Source organism: Piliocolobus tephrosceles, chromosome 4 (genome assembly GCF_002776525.5).
Source record: "Piliocolobus tephrosceles isolate RC106 chromosome 4, ASM277652v3, whole genome shotgun sequence".
NCBI classification, from domain to species: Eukaryota; Metazoa; Chordata; class Mammalia; order Primates; family Cercopithecidae; genus Piliocolobus; species Piliocolobus tephrosceles.
In genome coordinates, this window is record NC_045437.1 from 78,097,603 (window position 1) to 78,120,131 (window position 22,529).

At 37.9% G+C, this 22,529-nt stretch overlaps 1 protein-coding gene across 5 annotated transcripts in view; it reads right to left on the reverse strand.

The window, feature by feature from the left end:
• Positions 1–18,724: 18,724 nt before the first annotated feature.
• The window catches only part of SSBP2 (single stranded DNA binding protein 2), a 336,625-nt gene continuing 332,820 nt past the window's right edge, over positions 18,725–22,529 (reverse strand). For 3 of the 5 annotated variants that reach the window (XM_023214974.2, XM_023214973.2, XM_023214971.2), the window contains one exon: positions 18,751–19,345. In XM_023214974.2, the coding sequence (XP_023070742.1) occupies positions 19,316–19,345 (30 nt within the window). In that variant the 3' untranslated portion in view covers positions 18,751–19,315. Of the gene's footprint in view, positions 19,346–22,529 lie in introns of all 5 variants that reach the window. The other 2 variants (XM_023214970.1, XM_023214972.2) reach the window with 2 other exon arrangements.

The following is a 22,529-nucleotide window of genomic DNA, read 5'->3' on the forward strand; positions in this document are numbered from 1 at the left end:
CATCCTGACAGGTATATAGATCCTCAAAGAATAAGTCCTCATAAAACAGCCTAAAAATATTCCTTATGGCAGTTAGATACTTTGTAAAGAGCCCTTATTATTTGTGCTTGATAATGTACTGAGTTAAATTTAAGAATTGTTTAATACAAGCGTGTACTTTCTCCCTAAAGTGATTCACTCACTCATTCATTCATTCATTCACACAGATTTTTCTAAATATCTAATATTGCCCAGACACTGAGCTAAGCATAAGCTAAGTATCCTGTTTTTAGAGAGCTCAGTAGGCTGGGGAACACAGATTGCTAAGTCAGCAGTATAATGTTTATCGATATGGGCACATCAAAAGATATGATACTTAGTGCCCTGGGTACGCAAGGAGGGAGGCTCTCCTTTGCACAGGCTTTCCTGGAAAGGCTCTGTTGCTTATAAATCAAACAGCAGGACATAGACAATCTAAGCAAAGGAAAATGCTTGTAGGAATTCCAGGAGTGATTAGATATGGACAGCAGGCTTGATAGTGGGGAGGAGCAAAGGCTATGCTGCAGGGCTGCCCCTGTTCCTTACATCCTGTGGAACTCTGACAAGATCCAAAGTCCGGAAGACAGCATCTACCTGACCAAGCTTAAGTTATATGTCTGCTCATAAGCTTAGGGATGGGGGAGGGAAGGGAAGAGCAAACGGAGAGGTGAAATCTGTTTCTTTCGCTTTCAGTAGAGATGAGACTGGTGCCTGGAATAATTAACTTCTTACTAGGATCAAACACAGTAGTGAGTTGTTCTCCAAAAGGAAAATAAACTCAGATTAGGAATGAAGAATGGAAGCTGGACAAATCTTTACAATGACCAATGGCTCTTACCTGGACATTCAGGCATGGCGAAGAATATGGGTAAAGGCAAGTCCTTGGTAATATTGTTGAACTGGTGGATCAAGCCTTACCTGAAACTAACTGACTTTGGAGCTTTCCAGTTATGTGAACAAGTAAGCATCCCCTATCCCTCCCATTTTTTGCTCTAAGCCGATTTGAATTTGGTTATCTGTCAGTGTAACTAAAATATTTCTAACTGATAGATCCCCAGAATGTTTTTTAATGAGATTCTAGGCAGTCTTTTTTTTTAATTTCCTATGAAATTGATTTTTACTCATTTTTCAGTCTCTGAGTGACATTTGTGCTGCACATTTATAGCTCATATCAGATGACTGATCCAGCTGATAATATCACATTTTCAAGTCATTTATCTCAGATAGGTAGTATACTATTATAATGATGTTTGTACCATGTAGGCTAATTTTTAAAATTGTTTTTGTAGAGACTAGATCTCACTATGTTGCCCAGGCTGGTCTTGAACTTCTGGGCTGAAGCAATCCTTCTACCTTAGCCTCCTAAAGTGTTAGGATTGCTTGTGTAGGCCACCAGGCCCTGCCACATTCTTGTTTCCATAATTAATCTGAAATTTGTTTTATGCTTAAGAGTTGTTTTGAGGTAATTTTAAGTGCAGAAATTCAGCATAGTTTATCAAAATATTTTTTGTAAAATGGAACTTTATTCTAAAATGTATCCAAAATTGTAAGACACAAGTACCATTGAAACAGGTAAAGGTTTATTATATAGAATCGTGAAACATACAGAATATAATTTTATTCTTTTTAAAGAGCCTTCATTAAGAAAACCCAATTTAAAGCTATTTGTTTCCAAATAATTTATATATATTAGTTGTAGCATAATTCTCCAAACATACCTAATGTAAAATACAAAACTATTTGAAACTGAATTCAAATATAAAATATGTGTATATATATACACACATACATATGTACATATATGTACATGTACACATATATACATATATATGTATAATAGCTATACATGACTGTGCTAAAGATGCAGAAACCTGCAGACTCATCAGTGTGTCCTCAAATCAGGCAGGTTGGTCAGCCACCAACAAGCTTCACCTTTTCAAGTCCTTGCCCACCAATTAAGCAAAAATGTCCATAATGAACCATAGACTAACAAAGATTTTATAAAATGACTTTCAAAGGATTTTTTTCCCAAAATCTCCTGTGTGATCTGGCAACTGCCCCCTTGTCCTCTTTTTTCCCTCCCTCTAAAATAAATCAGATTCTGTGACATTTGATGCTAAACCATAATTAGGCTTTGGGCATTTTAATTAAGATATTTTTGTGAAATTCACTTGTCTGTGACATCTTTTTTCTTCTTTTTCTAAATTCATATTCTAAACATTTGAGGAACTAAAACCTCAATACTACATCAATGGTATTATTATGGTAGCTTTCTTCCTTTAAGTGGACATTTAAAATTCTCTTCAAAGAAATGAAGAAGAATGGCAAATAATCTCCACAAGAATGAGTTCATATGAATATGTTTTGATATTTCAATACCTCTGTTCTTGAAATACTACTAGCAACTCATCGGGTCAGAGTCTTAGAGCTTGGACAAAGTAAAGCTCAGAATGCAATCAAGGGGACAAAAGTACTGTAGACTAGGCATTAAAAAAACCTTTTTTTTTTTTTTTTTTTTTTTGTGAGACAGTGTCTTGCTCTGTTGCTTAGGCTGGAGTGCAGTGGCGTGATCCCGGCTCACTGCAACCTCTACCTCCTGGGTTCAAGCAATTCTCCTGCCTCAGCCTCCCATAAAAAATATTCTTGTTAGTTAGTACGTGAATGGGATAAATTCACTGGGCAGATGACATATTTTTTCACATTACTCCTGTCATCATTCCTTAGTTGCTTTTCTCTTTAGGATCCTGGAGTTGTCTGAAAAGACTGACATTATTCGCCTATTTCTCTGGCATTTCAGTGAGAATAGACTATTAATAAAGGAAAGTGAGCTCAAAAATAGTAAATTAGACCCCTTAACTTGCTTGTATCAGCAGAAAATAGATAAACAATTATTTTTTCAGATTATTTCTCTACACTGATAGTTTTCCAGCTACTTATAAGATCTCATCTTGATATCAACAGTGTTAGATATTAACAAAATATGATAGCATTAAGAAGACATATTTCATCATTCTACTTTATTGAGAACCTAAACAACCAGTTGAGAGTTATGTAGGGAAAGCAAGATTAGAACTCACATTTTCTGTCTGCTGATACTGTGCTTTGCCATTCTGTGACACTACACTGCTTCTAATAAAAGCCCTTTTATTTCTTAATTTTTAAGAGTATAAATATATCTTAAGCAAAATCAATATGTTGAAAACAAATCTCGTGGGTTTTTTTTTTTTTCTTTTTGCTAGATGTTACACATACTTCTTATTAGGAATACATTTCTATCTTTCTGTTTGGAGTGAATCACATTTGAATGTTTTGTTTCAGTATTTGAATCTGGAGGATGAATGAAGATATAGTATGGCATAAAGGCTAAACATAGCTGTTAATGCTGATGCTGATCATCCCCTGGGAATATACTAGTGCTGAGATTTATGGAGCCCCTTAGGCTCCTACAGACTCTCAGCTTTAGGGAAAGGAAGGCTTACTCCAGAGAACAATGTGCATCTATTAATTCTGCTGCCCCGCGGCACAGCCCAGCCTGCTAACCTGGTCCCCTTCTGCCTCACTCTTCAGTCTTAGTTTTTGCGTTTACGTACACATAAATCACTTGGGACACAGAGTGGAAACACAGTATTTCATCAGCATACTCACTGGTCAATTTTACTTGCCTCCTTGCAAAGAAGCAGGTCTTATTTCAGAGCTCTGAGCTGTTAATTATTGTAAGGGACCCATCAAATACGCAGGTTTCTGAAATATGTTGGACTATGATTTAATTATTTTCCTCAATTATTATTTTCCAGTATTTTAATTTTTGAAGGCCATAAAACTAATCAGTTATAACTGGGCATGAGCGCCTTTCCACCAATCCATGACCCCCAGCACCTGCATCAGATGCTGAAATAATGGGATAAATGTGTTTGGATGAAGAAATACTGTGGTGGCATGTTTGGAAGAATCAAGTTCACAGAAATGGTAAAATAGATGGAATGAGCATGTAAGCTAACATAGATTTATATTGCTTATGTTTACAGATTTGTGCAAGTCTTAGAAGCCTAGATACATTTACTATGCACTGTATTTAAGAACTGTTGATTGAAGAGGTGGACAGTAAAACAATCAAGTCATATTTCCTGCATGCAAAGGACCAGTAATTAAGGATGAAGGGGCATGTTCTCTTCCTCCTCTGCTTTCCCCTATTGTTACCAAACATTAAATATTGAAAAGCACTTGACTAAAAATGTCACTACACATTTATAATATTCCATTAAAGCTAATATATAAAATATTAATAGACATTTGTTATGGTATTATAGCATAAAAAAGCTGAGCAAACTCAAGATCTAACACGATCAAATGTCTACCTAATATGACATGCCTAACATTTATCAGAAGCCAGTTATTATGTTTAATAAAAATAATCAGCTTGTTTTTGAACTATCATTTTCTATCAGTCATTGAACACTTCCTTGTTTCTTCCTTTAAAAACTGCTAAAACTCAGACAAGTAAAAAAAAAATTTCTTTTTTTTTTTTTTTTTTTTTTTTTTTTGAGACGGAGTCTCGCTCTGTCGCCCAGGCTGGAGTGCAGTGGCGCGATCTCGGCTCACTGCAAGCTCCGCCTCCTGGGTTCACACCATTCTCCTGCCTCAGCCTCTCGAGTAGCTGGGACTGCACGTGCCCGCCACCACACCGGGCTAATTTTTTATTTTTTAGTAGAGATGGGGTTTCACCGTATTAGCCAGGATGGTCTCGATCTCCTGACCTTGTGATCCGCCCGCCTCGGCCTCCCAAAGTGCTGGGATTACAGGCGTGAGACACTGCGCTCGGCCTTTTTTATTTTATTTTATTTTATTTTATTTTGAGACGGAGTCTGGCTCTGTCGCCTGGGCTGGAGTGCAATGGTGCGATCTCGGCTAGCCGCAACCTCGGCCTTCCAGGTTCAAGCAATTCTCCTGCCTCAGCCTCCCAAGTAGCTGGGATTACAGGCGCCCGCCACCATGCCTGGCTAATTTTTTGTATTTTTAGTAGAAACGGGGTTTCACTATGTTGGTCAGGCTGGTCTTGAAACCTGACCTCGTCATCCACCCACCTCGGCCTCCCAAAGTGCTGGGATTACAGGCGTGAGCCACAGTGCCCTGCCGCCAAGTAAAAAATTTTAAAGAAAAGCTGAGAACACAAACTATAAAATTTCTAATACGTTGATAAAGCATTAGGAGTTGAAGGTAAAATTTGCAATAGCTAAAAGTTTCATGGGTCTCTATAGAAACCAACAGAGGCAAGGGGATTGCTGCAGGGGAGCCACGGTGGTGGTTCCTTCTTTCATTCTAACTGCTACTGCGTGCTATAGTGACTTGAGGAACCACCTGCTGCCTATTCAGTGATAAGTGTTTACTAACATTGCTCCTGTAAAAGGACTCCACGGACCAATGGGGAGAGATAGGAGAAGGAAGAGATTGAGAAAGATTGCGGCCAATTGTCTTGAATGCGAACAACAGGTCTTATGGTAGAAATGAGGAATATGGTTACCCTAAAGCAAAATATCTCATAAGATTGTTTAATGGAAAAATGGAATTCTTTCTTATCAAATGTAATCATTCATTACAGGAAAGATTATAGTAATTGTGAGATGCCATTACCACTTGCTACAGTAGTTTAAGCTATGTATTGACTTGGCTTTTAGTTACCTATGTTTTCCTGGAGTCTTTTTGTCTTAATAATGTTCCAAAGACAATTGGAGTCTGTTCTTAACCAGTGCGTAAGTTACTCCTTGACGAATAAAGTAGGTGTTTCAAGAGCCACATTAATTGTTTTTAAGCTAATAGCTGCTTATGAAGGTGAATTAAGTCTTCAATAATTCTATATAGTACCATAACTAAGAGAGAGAGAGAATGTTACATTGCTCTAAGGAAATATCTGAGATTGGGTAATTTATAAAGAAAAGAAGCTTAATTGACTCACAGTTCTTCATGGCTAGAGAGGCCTCAGGAAACTTCCAATCATGGCGGAAGATACCTCTTTACAGGGTGGCAGGAGAACGCGCATTAGCGGGCGAAATGACAGACGCTTATAAAACCATTGCATCTCGTGAGAACTCACTCACTATCAGGAGAGCAGCATGGGGGAAAGTGCTCCCATGATCCAATCACCTCCCACCAGGTCCCTCCCATGACACGTGGGGATTATGGGGATTACAATTCAAGATGAGATTTGGGTGGAGACACAGCTGAACCACATCAGAGAGAGAGCGAAAGAAAGGGAGGGGGAGGAGAAGGAGGAGGGGGAAGGGGAGGGGGAGGGGGGGGGGAGGGGGGGAGGAGTGGGGGAGGGGGAGGAGGGAAAGGGAGAGAATGAATTTGCACTCACAAAAATTATGGAAATTTCTTACTGAGCATGTTATGTTTCAGTTAATCAAGATAATGCATGATTGGCTAATTTCTTCACTGACTTTTAAGAGTATTTTCCATGTACTCTTTTCATTGTGAAACGAAAATGGGCCTTTTATTGTCCCTTTTTTGAAGTTTCCATCCTGTCTTCCCATGTTAATTGAAGCTCTTTTGCCTTAAACATGGCTTAAGAAATGAGTCCTTGTTGTGATGCAGGTTGTCAAACTTACAGCTGCAGGAAAAGGAAGTTGTGCTTACGTTGGGTAAGCAAATAGAATTCTTGCAAAGGAAGACAGAGGAACCAGCCCTGCAAATAAATGGTCCTTTGCAGCAAGATTCCTCTTCTGGCCTCATCCTTTCTGAATTTAAAGGTCAGAGGAAGCTTCACACAGCCACTTTCATATCTCAGTGCCCTGGCTAAATGTCTCAGGAGAATAAAGATACCCTAATGGGAAAGCAATTTTATAATTCTGGGCTTGCATTCCAGAATCGTGCAGATTGTTTTCCAGTTGAAACAGCTCTACATACAAACATCCTTGGAAGCAAGTTCTTTTACCTCTCTGATATGTCTTATAATTAAGTCTGAATATTTTAAATATGCTTTTAATACAATCACTGAGAATAAAAATCTGTAGCCAAATAACTAATGAATGTCTTGAACTCTAAGCACATTCTGAATATTTAATTATCATTTAAACAAATGAGAAAATATAAATTCAATTTGCAAAATAAGAAAATATTTACTCAAGAGTTTGAAAATTGAAATATATTAATCAATCAGTGCACATACATACTGTCTCTCCAAACCCAAAATTACTGAGGTTTTTTTTCTTTGCAACTCTTTTGGTGAAGTCCCTACGTTCTCAACTCTTATAACTTTTGTGTACAGTTTTTTTCTGCCAGAAATATATTTGAAGTGTTTTAGTTGTCATTTGTATCTGAAAATGGTTGGAATCATATAGCTTATTTTTGGCAAGCAGAATCAAGATGACCACAAAGGGATCTATAATATAAAGCCTACAACATACATTTTTATCTTCAGCAGGAAGAAATCCCCCAAAGTAGGTTAGGAATTTACTGCATGCATTTAACTTCTGAACTGGAAATTTATGTGGCAGTTCAGTGATTAATCATTAATCTTGGTAAATGTCAATTTCTACTCATTAGGAGTAAGGACATCTATTTTTGCAATTCAAATGGAAATGATTTCTGATTTAATCACTTGTCTGCTCCAAACTCCTCTTCAATTGGATAAATTCACATATTTCCAGTGCTGCTTTAATTTACAAGTGGGGTGAACAGAACCTCATATTTTGAGGCCTGATGTAAGCGCTCAAGTCATAGTGAACTTGATGAGAATCAATACTGCCAAATAAACCAGAAAGATAGTCAAATGAATGTGAAAGTTTTCTGAAACATATACCTTTGCAATCTGTATTTCATGTCTTCTAAAGAGCCTGTTTCCAGGGCAAAACAGCAAAACACTTCTGGTTACTCGAAGGAAAAAATTTCACATTAGTTACTCATTTTTGCAAGTGCATAGTTCAGTAACTCTCTTGCACATAAACAACAGGCAAATATTTTTACAACTTGAAAATACAGTAGTTAAATACCTTTCCAAACAAGGTTTTAAATAATCTGGGAAGTGAAGTAACCAGAGATAGCTTGTCAGATTTCTATTCACCCTGGACCACTTCCCATCTGAAATGATTTAAGAGGCTGATTTTAGAGATACTCATGACATTCAAGTTCTACAGAGATTTGGACTTTGAATGCTTTATATTCTACACTGAGCTTCCTATGACCATGTAATTCTGCAACCAGATATCTTCTGGCAAGATGACAATTTCTGAGAAGAGCCTGAGGTTATTGTGCTGCCTATTTGAAATGGTATTTTTGCTAAATGGATGGAATTTTAAACTCTTAGGATGCAATACTGAGAATTTCATTATAGTCTGATTTTTTCAGAGATAACTAACTTAGAGATACTGGCAGTGGGTTTACTAATCCACCTTTGTTGTAAATTAGATATGGCCTTTATGTTAGTTTTGGTTTTGGTTATTTGGTTCAGTAGATTTCTTCTTATAAGTACCTGTCATACTGAGCATTTTAATTTTGAATTTGGGCATTTGAAAACTTTTGTATGAGAGGGATCTCTTGCAATAGCTAGTGCTTCTATTTTCATTAACACTTTTATATGTGGCATATACATACATACACATACATACATATTTTATGTATGTATATGCCACATATAAAAGTGTTGTTTTTTATGAAATGTTATGTTTTTTATCAAATGTTCATGGTTTTTTTTTTTTTTTTTTTTGAGACAGAGTCTCGCTTTGTTGCCCGGGCTGTATTTCAGTGGCCGGATCTCAGCTCACTGCAAGCTCCGCCTCCCGGGTTCACGCCATTCTCCTGCCTCAGCCTCCCAAGTAGCTGGGACTACAGGCGCCCGCCACCTCGCCCGGCTATTTTTTTGTATTTTTTAGTAGAGACGGGGTTTCACCGGGTTAGCCAGGATGGTCTCGATCTCCTGACCTTGTGATCCGCCCGTCTCGGCCTCCCAAAGTGCTGGGATTACAGGCTTGAGCCACCGCACCTGGCCCAAATGTTCATGTTTTCTATGACACAGGGTCTTGCTCTGTCGCCCAGAATGGAGTGCAGTGGCACAATCATAGTTCACTGTAACCTTGAACTCAGCGGGCTCAAGTGATCTTCCTGTCTCAGCCTCCCTAGTAGCTACTACTACAGGCACAGGCCACTATGCCTGGCTGCCTTTTAAAAAAACTTTGGAGGGCAGGGGTGGGGTATGACCAGGGTGGGGGCTCCCTATGTTGTCCAGGCTGGTCTTAAACTCGTGGCTTCAAGCAATCCTCCTGCCTCGACCTCCCAAAGTGCTGAGATTACAGAAGTGAGCCACCGAACCGAGCGATGTTTTATATATTTTTAAAAGTGTTGGCCAGGCGCGGTGACTCACACCTGTAATCCCAGCACTTTGGGAGGCCGAGGCAGGTGAATCACGAGATCAGCAGATCAAGACCATCCTGGCTAACATGATGAAACTCTGTTCTACTAAAAATAGAAAAAATTAGCTGGGTGTGGTGGCGGGCACCTGCAGTCCTAGCTACTGGGGAGGCTGAGGCAGGAGATGGTGTGAACCCAGGAGGCGGAGCTTGCAGTGTGCCGAGATTGCATCACTGCACTCCAGCCTGGGCAACAAAGCAGACTCTGTCTCAAAAAAAAAAAAAAAAAAAAAGTGTTAAGTGATTTATCTTTTTGCAAACGGATTAAAGTTCAGCTCTCTGGGTTTTTCACTGAATCAAAAAATATGCCTAGGTAAGTACTTCTCAAATAAATATGAAGTAAATACTGTATATAAAATGTGACTAGTAACTACTTGTAATAGTATGCTGAGTTCTCTAAATTAATATTACTTTCAATGATAGGTGTGTTCTGTTGAAGCAATTTTGAGACCATTACGTCTATATAATATCCCTTCAGTCGTAAGTGAATAATGGCTAACCTATGACAAAACAGTAGCACTGTAACATAAAAGACTATATAAAGAACACATTTGACTTTTCAATTCATAAACCATTTCTTTCTCTGCAACAAATACGTACTTAAGTAATGCTGAATTCCTTAATATAATACTAATTTACATAATACACATGATTACTGGTATTTTATTGAAAGCACATTTAAAATTAGCAATGTTTTCCATGGGACGTGACTAAATATCAAGAGTTCCATCCCTATTCCCATCAAGAATTGTGAGTTGTAGGATGCAAAAGCAATTTTGTGAGAAAATTTGAGGTTATTCACTGAGAAATGCAGCTACAGCCAAGCAGCGCCCAATATTTACTTCAAGGGAAGCTTCCCAAACTGAATGTGACAACTAAACATTTACAACGTTGACTCGGCAGGGCGCGGTGGCTCATGCCTGTAATCCCAGCACTTTGGGAGGCCGAGGTGGGCAGATCACCCGAGGTCGGGAGTTTGAGACCAGCCTGACCAACATGGAGAAACCCTGTCTCCACTAAAAATACAAAATTAGCCAGGCGTGTTGGCGCATGCCTGTAATCCCAGCTACTCGGGAGGCTGAGGCAGGAGAATCACTTGAACCTGGGAGGAGAAGGTTGTGGTGAGCCGAGATCGCGCCATTGCATTCCAGCCTGGGCAACAAAAGCGAAACTCCATCTCAAAACCAAACAAAAACAAAAAGACAAAGAAAACCCAAAAAACAATGTTAACTTAATACAGAATTTTCTACAAGGCTGCACCATATTCTCAACAGACAATTTGTGTAGGGAATAAAACATCTGGAATTTCTTTCATTTAATTTTTATGACTCTTTGACATCAAGAGTTTCTTCACTTTTAAGGACACACTGAGCTATGAGAAAAACCCTTGGTTACTCAGATTGCTTGGGGGCTGAGTCTGCAGACACTCTCATCTCTTTTTCCCTTCATTTTGGAATCTTTCACTCTTTGTTACCTCATTCACCAAGAGGAGCTCACAGGGATTAAACCAATTCTGTTGGCTTTTATTTATGTATGCTCCTCCTGCCCTGCACCTACATAATGCTACCACCACTAAGAGTCATTTTTGCACAATTAGAAATAATTTAAATAATAAGTTCCAGCAAAGTTCTTAGTTATATGACTTCTACCTGTTTTAAAGACAGGGACTTATCAGCTGCCTTGCTTTCTACCCTCTATCCCCCAGTAATCCAGATACCTTGCGAAAATTGCCTGGCAGGTTATTTGAGGTAATCTGGCTCAAACTGTCTGGCCAATGGAATTTATAAATTTTTGTTTCTAATCATTATGTACAAATGTGCTGTGTTATTGGACTAGAAGATTCCACTTGGATCAAAACCATAATAAATAATGTGGAACCATTATTTAAAAACTGATTGAAAAGATGATTTGTTTCCATTGATATCTAAGGATGAATCACTAATCTCAATTGTAGACCCTCCTCCTCCTATATTCTCATTTATCTATATACTAGCATGCAGCACTTACTTCAGAATCTTTATTTGGGCAAATGTTCATGGTGAACTGAGGCAATCATCTGTATAGTTCATGAGAAAGATGAACGTAATTGAGGAGAAGCATAGTTTTGTATGAATTACCTGGATAACTGCTTCAGATAACCACATTATGTATAGTTATAGTCATATTTGGAGTAAAATACCAAAGTTTAATTCATTAACATATCTATTTGCCAATAACATTAGTAATTTTTTTGGCATTCCATGTTTAGTTATCTGACCACATAGAGCCAGCCATTCATATATGCATTGTAGCCTCTTCTTCAGTGCACATAAATCCTTTGATATTAGAGCCTCCTGAATTTTATATAAGGCATAATGTCTAATTCAATTATATACGCAGATGTCCACGTTAGTTATATTTTGACTTTATATTTTGATGTTTATACTGGCTTCATACAAACTTGACTTTTTCAATAAGTAATGAAGTACAGACTAGAAATGAAAGGGTAGAAACTGTGTATGAAAAGCTGTATTTAAAAAAATTAAATGTGTAAACGTGCCAAATTAAGGGTCATTTATGTACATCTTTATGGCAACTTATCCCATTACATGAATAGTTCAAGTACTCGTGCAAAAGCACTAAATTATAAATCCATCTGAGAATAAATGCAGTAATGTGCACATGCACGCACACACACATACACGAACACACATACACAGATACTAAATTTACAAAATGTGGCAGGTAGCTGGTGGCCATCATTGAATTAAGAATAGTAGGTTACTAAGAGTCATCCCAGATTCCAATTATATTTATACATAAATTGTGCATTTATAAAAACCTTACAAATACTTCTATTTTTCCAGGAAGATATTATAGGTAACAATTTAACACATGTAGTAAGAAAACATATTAAATTCGGAAAATCACAATTAGGTAAATTAAACAATTCAATATGTAGATGGCTATCATAAGTATTCTATTTATAAAGACTTTTCCATTTTTATGTTGAAACAACAGGATGTCCTTTAAATTATTCATCCTAACATGTAGTTTGTGTTTTTAATTGCCTTAATGCAAGGAAAGTAAAACATTTTGAAATATGATAGAAAGTATAAACACATTTCAATCAGTAGTTTATATTACAAAAATTTCTAAGGTGGTGCTAAATTTAAAGTAATTTGTTGTCAAATTATGGTAACTGTACAGATTATTTGAATTGTTCTTTTTTAATAAGTAGATGGCCAATTACTCTCAGAACACAATATGATATTTGTCAGCTAACTTTCCATCATGTCCTGGATTTTACATGATGGAAAGTTAGCTGACAAATATCATATTGTGTTCTGAGAGTACTGTGAGGAATCCAAATTTCACTCTCTTGGCAATGTACTGAGGCCATTTGGTGGAAAAAAGAAAGTGGGATTAAGTATTAATATTGACTGGGAATAAGTCCTTTACATCACTGTTTCTGGGAACATTAATAGTTACCTTTGTTATGATAATGGCACATTTCATTTTAAAAATAAAATGCTAAATATGTTAGAAACAGATAACATTTTAATGACTGAGATAAGCAAAATGAATTCAACCTTTGTTCTGCTGATAGCCAGGAAATGTGCAAAGAGAGAAGAGACAAACTGTAATTGTGTACATAAAAACACCTAGTCCCACGTAAAAATTTTAATATCTATGTAAAGTACTGTAATTTTTAAAGATGAAGATATCAAAAATATTCACATTAAAATACCTTACACAAATCATTCTTCTTCTATTCAAGAAAACCAATTATACTAAGTTAACAGGGAAAATTTAACAGAGGAAATTCTCCTTGGGACACTTATGTAACTGAGGATTTCACTTCATAGTTTAAAAAAGTAAACGGGCCTCAAGTGTCTTTTTCATGGGTAGGTCACCTTATCAATCTGAATGGGTAGGTCACCTTATCAATCTGAATTACAGTTCAGGGTAAAGCTAACTTATTTTTTTGTAATAAGTTAATAATGCTAATTCAGTTTCTTGTAAACACATGTCTATATCAAACCACCATAATTACTGTGTAACTCCTAGTAGTATCAGTGAAGTGGCTGAGAATTAAATGATCATTTATGCCCTTATCTTTAGATACAGAACCTTCAAAAGAAGGCCTAATGTGGACAAGCTAACATGGCTGTGCTAAACCTAGGCATAGGAGACTCCATCCGCTTATGTCTTGTATTACTCTTTCCATCCCAAATAACTTTCATCAGCTGTTTTATCACTGAAATGAAAAGCAGTCAAAGGAAATCATTATATTTAATCATTATTGGTTGTGCTACAAAATAATGTGAATCACAGTGGGAGTGTTTTGTGAGCAAACTTCATATTACTATTCCCAACACACACACACACAGGTACACACAACATATTTAGTATGCGAAATGCAAGTATTATTAATAGTGGTTCGCCATTTTTTCACTTTTCTAGTTATTTCCCAAGGTATGGTTCACAGACCCAGGGAGACCCTTACACATGCTTAAGATTGGGTACCGTTGCTTTAAACAAACACAGACTCTGGCTCCGCATAGCAAACAATAAACGTATTCCACCAGGAGGGAAAAATAGAAATAAGATTAATCTACTTTTGGCAAATATATGGCAACCTTGTCCCCAACATTGGATTTCTCCCTCCCATACTATACATTCACTGGCCACTTGTATTGATTAGTGTTTTCAAAGAGAACTATAGTCGTCCCTCCGCATCCAAGGGAGACCGGTTCCAGGACCGCTGCACATGCCAAGATCCACAGATGCTTAAGTCCCTTACATAAAATGACATAGTATAACCTATGCACATCCTCCAATATACTTTAAATCATCTCTAGATTACTTATAATACCTAATACAATGTATTATAAATGCCATGGAAATAGTTGTTACAATGTATTATTTGTAATTATTGTTGTATTATTGGTTTTTATTGTTTTTAAATTTTTTTTCCAATATTTCTGACCAGGAGTTGATTGAATCGGGGATGTGGAACCTGCGGATATGGAGGGTCGACTCTATTGTACAGAAGACATAAAAAAAGAAAGGAAAACTTGGGCTGGGCGCAGTGGCTCACGCCTGTAATCCCAACACTTTGGGAGGCCGAGGCAGACGGATCACGAGGTCAGGAGATTGAGACCATCCTGGCTAACACGGTGAAACCCCTCTCTCCTAAAAATACAAAAAATTAGCTGTGCATGCACCTGTAGTCCCAGCCACTCAGGACGCTGAGGCAGGAGAATTGCATGAACCCAGGAGGTGGAGGTTGCAGTGAGCTAAGATCACACCACTGCACTAGAGCCTGGGCGACAGAGTGAGACTCCGTCTCAAAAAAAAAAAAAAAAAAAGAGAAAAACTTGATCAGGCATAGCAGCTCACGCCTGTAATCCCAGCACCTTGGGGGGCTGAGGCGGGCAGGTCACTTGAGGTCAGGTGACCAGCCTGGCCAACATGGTGAAACCCTGTCTCTACTAAAAATACAAAAATTAGCCTGTGATGCATGCCTGTAATCCAGCTGCTCTGGAGGCTGAGGCAGGAGAATCGCTGGAACCTGGGAGGCGGAGACTACAGGATTGTGGCACTGCACTCCAGTCTGGGTGACAGAGCAAGACTGTCGCAAAAAAAAAAAAAAAAAAAGGAAAACCAGTGTCAAAACACTAAAATGCATTCCAAAATCAAGTGGCTATGATTTGTGGCACTCCTTTGAATTAGCAGTGATAATCAAGAAATGAAAATTGCAATTATTTCTCCTGGGAAAACCACTCTTAGTACTATGCACTATATGCAGATGAAAATGGTAAGGGCTGAGAAGGTAACAGTGTTCAGTTGGTATTTATTTCTCCTGGAAGATGGAGGGATTGGGAGGGAGGCAAGGATAAAGCCACGGAAGAAGTAATCAAGACTTCATAGTATTAAGGACGGTGGAAAACCTCCCCAGCCAAGGGAGCAGTTCTGAATGCTTTGCTATACATTCCTAGGATAATATGATGAAGAAAAGATACAGACAGATGTGGGACTTCTTCATGCCCCAAACTGAACTTACTTATTTTCATTTGTTGTCTTTTAAACCACAGAAGTGCTAACTGAATAACCCTATGAAATGCAATGGAGTTCAGATATCTTAGAGAATCATAAAAATAGAAATAGAAGTTTTCTTTATTTTATTCTGGAGGGAAAGGGCTGTTTTGGGCACTTTTCATGGCTGGGGGAGCAGAACTGATTTACTTGTTAATCTTTTGGCAATTGAGAAATCTTTTTTATTTTTGAAATGGAGTCTTGCTGCATCACCCAGGCTGGAGTGCAGTGGCACAATCTCGGCTCACTGCAACCTCCATCTCCTGAGTTCAAGTGATTCTCCTGCCTCAGCCTCCTCAGTAGGTGGGATTACAGGCACCCACCACCACACCCGGCTAATTTTTGTATTTTTAGTAGAGATGGGGGTTTCACCATGTTGGCCAGGCTGGTCTTCAACTCCCAACCTCGGGTGATCTGCCCACCTTGGCCTCCCAAGTGCTGGGATTACAGGTGTGAGTGCCCAGCTGGCAATTGAGAAATCTTAACCTCGCATTCCTAGCTGTGAACTTCCTCTTCATCAGCAACTGAGTCCACACTGGAACATTTTCAAAGGAGTACTAGTAAGATTCACCCATCAAATATGTGGTGTATTACAAGATCAGTGACACCCTACAGCTTTTGTTCCCATGGGCAACTTTCCTGTAAGACACGTAGTTAAGGATCAAAAATAACTCAGAATTTGACATGTATTTTCAAATGCAGTGAGTTAGGCAGAATGCAAAGCAGAGTAGCAAGAGTTAATGTTTTTACCTACTGCTTACTTTTGCCTTTTACATGTGTATTTAATATGTTCAATGTAGCAAGAATTGCTGATATTACTGTGAGGTGACATATGTAAAAAATAACCCTAGGAACAGGTAGTATACATCAAGACTAACACAAATGCATTGATAAAGATGGAAAACACAAGAGAAAAACATTAAATAGTCTTATTACAAGAAAAAAGGACAAGGGTTAAATGATTCAAAATCTAAACAAAAATTAATATACAGATATACTGTCCTCCATTCAGTGCATGCAAGAATTATCTGGTTCTAAAAATCAAGTATCCTTACATTCTGGGTTTCTTGGATACAATTTTCTCCTCAAAAATAATTTTTCAACTATTCCAGGAAAATTTTAAATCTAAAATAACTCTTTTTAATCTGGGCTCCAAGAAGAAAAAAGAAATAAATACTTACAATGAATTGACTGCTCTGCCTTGAAAAAAAAAAAAAAAAACCAAATTTTACTTTTAGGTTACAAATAATGGGGATCATGATGCAATTCATATTCTAGTATTACCCCCAAAATAAGGGCAGATAAAATCAGATTCATCCTTCTTTGTGATAAGAAATAATACCTTCTCAGAAGGCAAAGAAAAGAACTTCAAGATCAGTAATAATGGAGAAGAGTTAACAAAATGTTTGAAAATTCTAGCATTATAAGATTAAACTTAATAATCAAAGGACTGTCAGTTTTTATACGATTGTCATAAAAAACGAAAGTCAAAATTCTTGGTAAAGTCAGGTGTCTGCACAAACTATCACCTTCATTCAGGTTACCTTCGCTTGAGGTAAAGACCTTTCCATCTGAATTTGCATGAAAGGTTTCTGCAGGTTGACAGCATGAGGCTCTTCTCCGGTGTGCACTCCTAGGCATCTGAACGCTGTGTGTGATTAACTGAGGCTCATTTTATTATAGTTTAAATCTGCAACATACATTCAATTCAGCTTTTTTTTTTCTCAACAGTTCTGCCTAGTATCCCTGTTAGGCACAGGCAAAATCTTTATTTTTACAAGGACTAAATCATTATGAATTTGAGAGAAATAAGTCATCAGGAACTAGCAAATACAGTCATGTGTTACTTAATGACAAGTATACATTCTGAGAAATGCACTGTCAGGCAGTATTTTCCTTGTCCGAACATCACAGAGTGTACTTACACAAACCTAGATGGTATAGGCTCCTACACACCTAGGCCATATAATATAAACTAGTGCTCCCAGACTACAAACCTGTACAGCATGTTACTGTACTCAATACTGAAGGCAACTGTAATACAATGGTATTTGTGTTTCTAAGCATAGAAAAGATACAGTAAAAATATGGTATTATAATCTTATAGGACCACTGTTGTATATGCAGTCTGTGGTTGATTGAAATGTCATTATGAGCTACATGACTATATACTGCCAAATTTTCACTTTAGAGACTATAAGCCGAAAGGAAAGAGAAAGCCTCTTACCTCCGATTAAACAATGCTTTTCAGTCACTGGAGTTTGGATTCATAGTTGGTATTTATCAATGGTTGCTTGTATCACAATTTTAACATAAAGGATCACCCAGTTATCTTTCAGAGTCTAAAATTAAAATCTTCGTATCTTTCTATTGTGATTTTGGTGTATGTATGTATTATTAAGCACAAATGTAAAGTGCCATAGAGCAAGGTGCTTTCATAAGGGAAGTAGATTTTTTTTTTTTTATTAAAACATTTACTCATTCTTTTTTGAACAGGCAGCTACACAATGTAGTTTTAGCCTGCTGAAGTCAGTGGCTAGATAAAGCAAAGTTACTATCAATGATTTGCTTCTGAATAAAAGCCTTATATCCCAGGAACAGAGCAGGCGCTCCCTGGCCAGTGAGAACCAATACCAGTCAATTCTGCTGGTAGCAAGCAAGATACCTGGATAGAAAAGTAGCACTCCAGAGGCCTCCGGAGTGCTAACAACTCTCTTCTCCCTTGTGCTCAAAGTCTCATTCAATGTATTTACTTCTAGTGTCTACATGAATATGCTCACAAAAAGTCTGAATAAAAACCAGATACCATTTAACATTAGTATGTTATTAAAATTTTACCTCTAGTATTCCTGGTGAGAAGTGACAAATTCAAGCAAATGGTTTTATTATCACTTTTGGGCTTCATCATGTTAAAGAGAAAAGATGCTGCTAAAAATACGACAACCCCTGTCACTTTATTGCTATGGTCTAAGTGATTTGGGCTACTTAGTGATTTCTGTATCATCTAAGACAAACAAATCAAGAACTCCGTTTAAAGCAGTTATTGCAGAAATACACTGTGTGAGGCCCCAGTTAAGCTTTTACTGATTTGAAGTGTTTTTCTCAAATAAAAATTAAAAAAATACTTTTCACTGAAGGTAACTGAGAAATTGTTTGATTCAACATAAAGACGAAGACACATTTTCTTCTATTTTTTGAGACACTACACTTTGTGATTCACAGGATAACTTGCATCAGACGCAATTTAATGAAAGCTCTCAAATAAGCGATTTTATTCCTATCCATGATTGCAGACATTTACAAAACCATAACATCTGAGTTCACCTTAAAAAATAACTTATATAAAGCAGTGATATACACAGCACAAAATAGTTCAGGGAGGGGGCAGGAGCAACTTGTAATAATTAAAATGTAAACGTGAAAAAAAGGATGGAATAAAAGTCCCTACTTATTTCTACTTAAGATGTCATGTGATAATATTTTACAATGTCCTGTGGGTCAATGTATGTATGTGTATATGTCTGTATAACATACACATATACAGTACATTCTCTTTCCCACACATATACATACACACATAATTATTTGCAGTTCAGTTTAGGGCAATTCTAATATGCCACTCCGTACAGTTGTTTGTATCACGTTTGGACCCGCTTTCTTCACAAAAGAGGGGAGAGAGCAGGAAATAAAAAGGTTGGTTTGGTGTGACTGAGATTCCTTTGTTTAACTGTACACTGTGATGAATAATTTTCTTCCGTAGTAGTTCTGTGAAGGGCTGACTCACTGTGGTTTTCATGAGGAGACTTGGTAATGGATCACACGCTCATTGTCATGCTAGGGGAGTACTAGAAGGAAAGAAGAATCCATATTTTAACAACAATTCTTTTAGAGATCACTAAGGTTCTTCTTGGTACAACATAAACGAAGAATTCTAATTTCTTATCATCTTTTATGTGCAAGCTTTTCATCTCATACAACATAAAATAAGAAACTATAAAAAAAGTAAACTGACACAGACTTAACCTAATACTGAAATTTTAAATATTTCCCCTGGAAAGCATCAAGTCCTATTCTCTCCCTGAACCCAGAAGGCTGATCATTACCCAGTCCCTCTGCCTCCTCCCTCCAGACAGATTTATGTTTTGCAGGCACTTGTAAAAACCTTGGGTAAATTTAGTCCAAGGCTGGATCATAACTAAGTATGAGGACTAGTCTTTGCTACCTACTAGGTTATAAACTGAGGAGGCTACCTAACCTGTCTTGACTTCAGTTTCCCTATCTGTAAAGGGGCTTGGGGAAGATGAGATATAAAATCCCTAAACCAAGTATTTACTGAATACATAGAAAGTGCTCAGCAAGTGTTAGGTTAATATTGTAGGGAAACAAAACAAAAACTACTGCAAGCTGGCCCTGGGAAGCTCTCATTAAAGCACTGAAAATACTTAAGAAACTAATTTATACTGCAGCATTTAAGCATCTTGCCCATAATCTGTGACTGTAATCTTTTTTGTCTGAAACAGGGTCTCACTCTGTCACTCAGGCTGGAGTGCAGTGATCTCAGCTCACTGCAACCTTGACTTCCCTGGGCTCAGGTGATCCCCCCACCTCAGCCTCCCCAGTAGCTGGGAGTATAGGCACAAGCCACCACACATGGCTAATTTTTGTATTTTTTGTAGAGATGGGGTTTCACCATGTTGCCCAGGCTGGTCTCAAACTCCTGGGCTCCAGCAATCTGCTCGCCTTGGCCTCCCAAAGTGCTGAGATTACAGGCGTGAGCCCCTGTGCTCGGCCTGTGACTCTAACTGTAATCCAGTCATTTTTGCACGTGAGTAGGAACATCATTGTTACATGCTGACTTGTCAGTTTGATGAGGCTGACAAATGAAAAAAGGTGAGGGTTTCAGAGGTTTGGAAAAAAATAGTTTCAAAAATGATTTAGAGAGAAATAAAGAGCAATTATTTTGCTAATTGTGCCACTGTACCCTCATATTCTTGGGGAATAGACTGTAACAGAAAAGTTCTACAGCAGCACCATGCAAGAGAACTTTCTTCAACGACATATCTGTTCTGTGGTCTGTGCTGTCCAACTTGGAGGTCACTAGCCATATGTGCCTACTGAGCACATGCCATGTGATTAGTGCAGTCAAGACACTAAATATTTAATGTTATTTACTTTTAATTTATTTAAGTTTGAGTATCCACATGTGGCTAGTGGTTACATTTTGAACAACACAGCTCTAGATTATCTGAGCTGTAGGGAGAGGCCTCTAATCCCACATGTGGGATTGAAGACTCTTTGGATGAAGACAGTTTCTAAATTAAAATATAAATGTGGACCCTGAAATGTAAAATGTTTTAAATGTTTTATTGGAAACTCATGAGGACCAGGGTAAAAGGCAATTCCTTTCAACATGCTAGTAACAATTGTGCCTCCTGGAAAAAGGCAGATAAAGGCAAAGGGACTGGTCCCAGGCTCCAGGAACCTAACCAGAAGCTGTGATAATCCTGGGTAGGGGAGCACAAATTTTGCAGAAAGTTGGCAGAAAGAGAATAAAATGAAGTGAATTCTAGACAAGCTGAGATTGGCTGCAGAAATCAGAAAGGACATATAGGTGTATACTGATGTAAGGACGGATTATAGTGTGGAAGCAGGACTCCCCAGGGAAGAGCACAGAGGGGCAATGGCTCAGGTGGCACATGTCTGGGCCAGATGTCATTAGGGCTCAAACCAAAAGCATGCACTGTTCCTGAGGAAAGGTGGGTGATTAGGCCTGGAAAAGGGTCACTGGACTATAGGAAGAGGATTGTTTAATCCTTTAAACATGCATTACATCAAGGAAAATCTATTAATACTTGTTAATCACTTCACAGCCTACAGTGTTTCAGTACAGGAAAGTGAAATTACATACTTGAACTGATCCTGTAGGTAGGATTATAGTGAGTATATGATGATTAAAAGGGGAGACTTTTAGATCATAGGAGAACAAAAAAAAGAGGGAGGCTGCCAGAAACAAGAAAAGAGATTCAGTTTAGACAATCTTTCCCCTTGATCATAGCAGCAGAAAAGCAAAGCAAAGCAAACCCCTCAGTTATAGACAAATGCTGATGACATGGAACTGATCCCTGACCCTGTGTCAGAGGGGAACTTACTACCATTTCATCACATCACATTTCATCCTACCATTTCATCATCACAAACATCATACCATTTAATATGTTTACTCAATTGATCCCATGCACATAATGTGATTCCACGTCTCACATTATAAACAATGACAGCACACTTCAACTATCTAGAGCCTGTGGCTAAACAGAACTCTATTTTGGTATTTAAAAGTTTAGAGGCAAGAATAAATAAAAAGAAAATAAGTGGATAGCAAGGTTTTATTAGAGTAGAAAAAATCAGATAATATGGCAAAAGGGGCACTGATAAATTTAATCTATGCTTTCTGCAGCTACTGTTACTTACAATAAATACTGGTGATTCCATCAGCACTGTCTAATATAACTTTTTGTGATGATGATGTTCTAATTCTGTGCTGTGTAGTGCAACAGCCATTAGCCACACGTTGCTACTGAGTCCATGAAATGTAGCTAGTACAACTCAGGAACTGAAATTTTTGTTGTATGTAATTTTAGTTAATTTAATAGGGCAGATAATAAAGATAATCATTCTTTTAAAACAAAGATTTTTTTGAGTATACTGTGTCAATAATATAAAACAGTAAAAGATACTAAGCATTTCAGAAAGGACCTCAAAGGAAATGCTTTTTAAAAAAGTTTCTGGGGCCAGGCGCAGTGGCTCATGCCTGTAATCCCAGCACTTTGGGAGGCCAAGGTGGATGGATCATGAGGTCAGGAGATTGAGACCACCCTGGGTAACCCGGTGAAACCCCATCTCTACTAAAAATACAAAAAATTAGCCAGGCGTGGTGGTGGGTGCCTATAGTCCCAGCTACTCGAGAGGCTGAGGCAGGAGAATGGCACGAACCCGGGAGGTAGAGGTTGCAGTGAGCCGAGATGGCGCCAC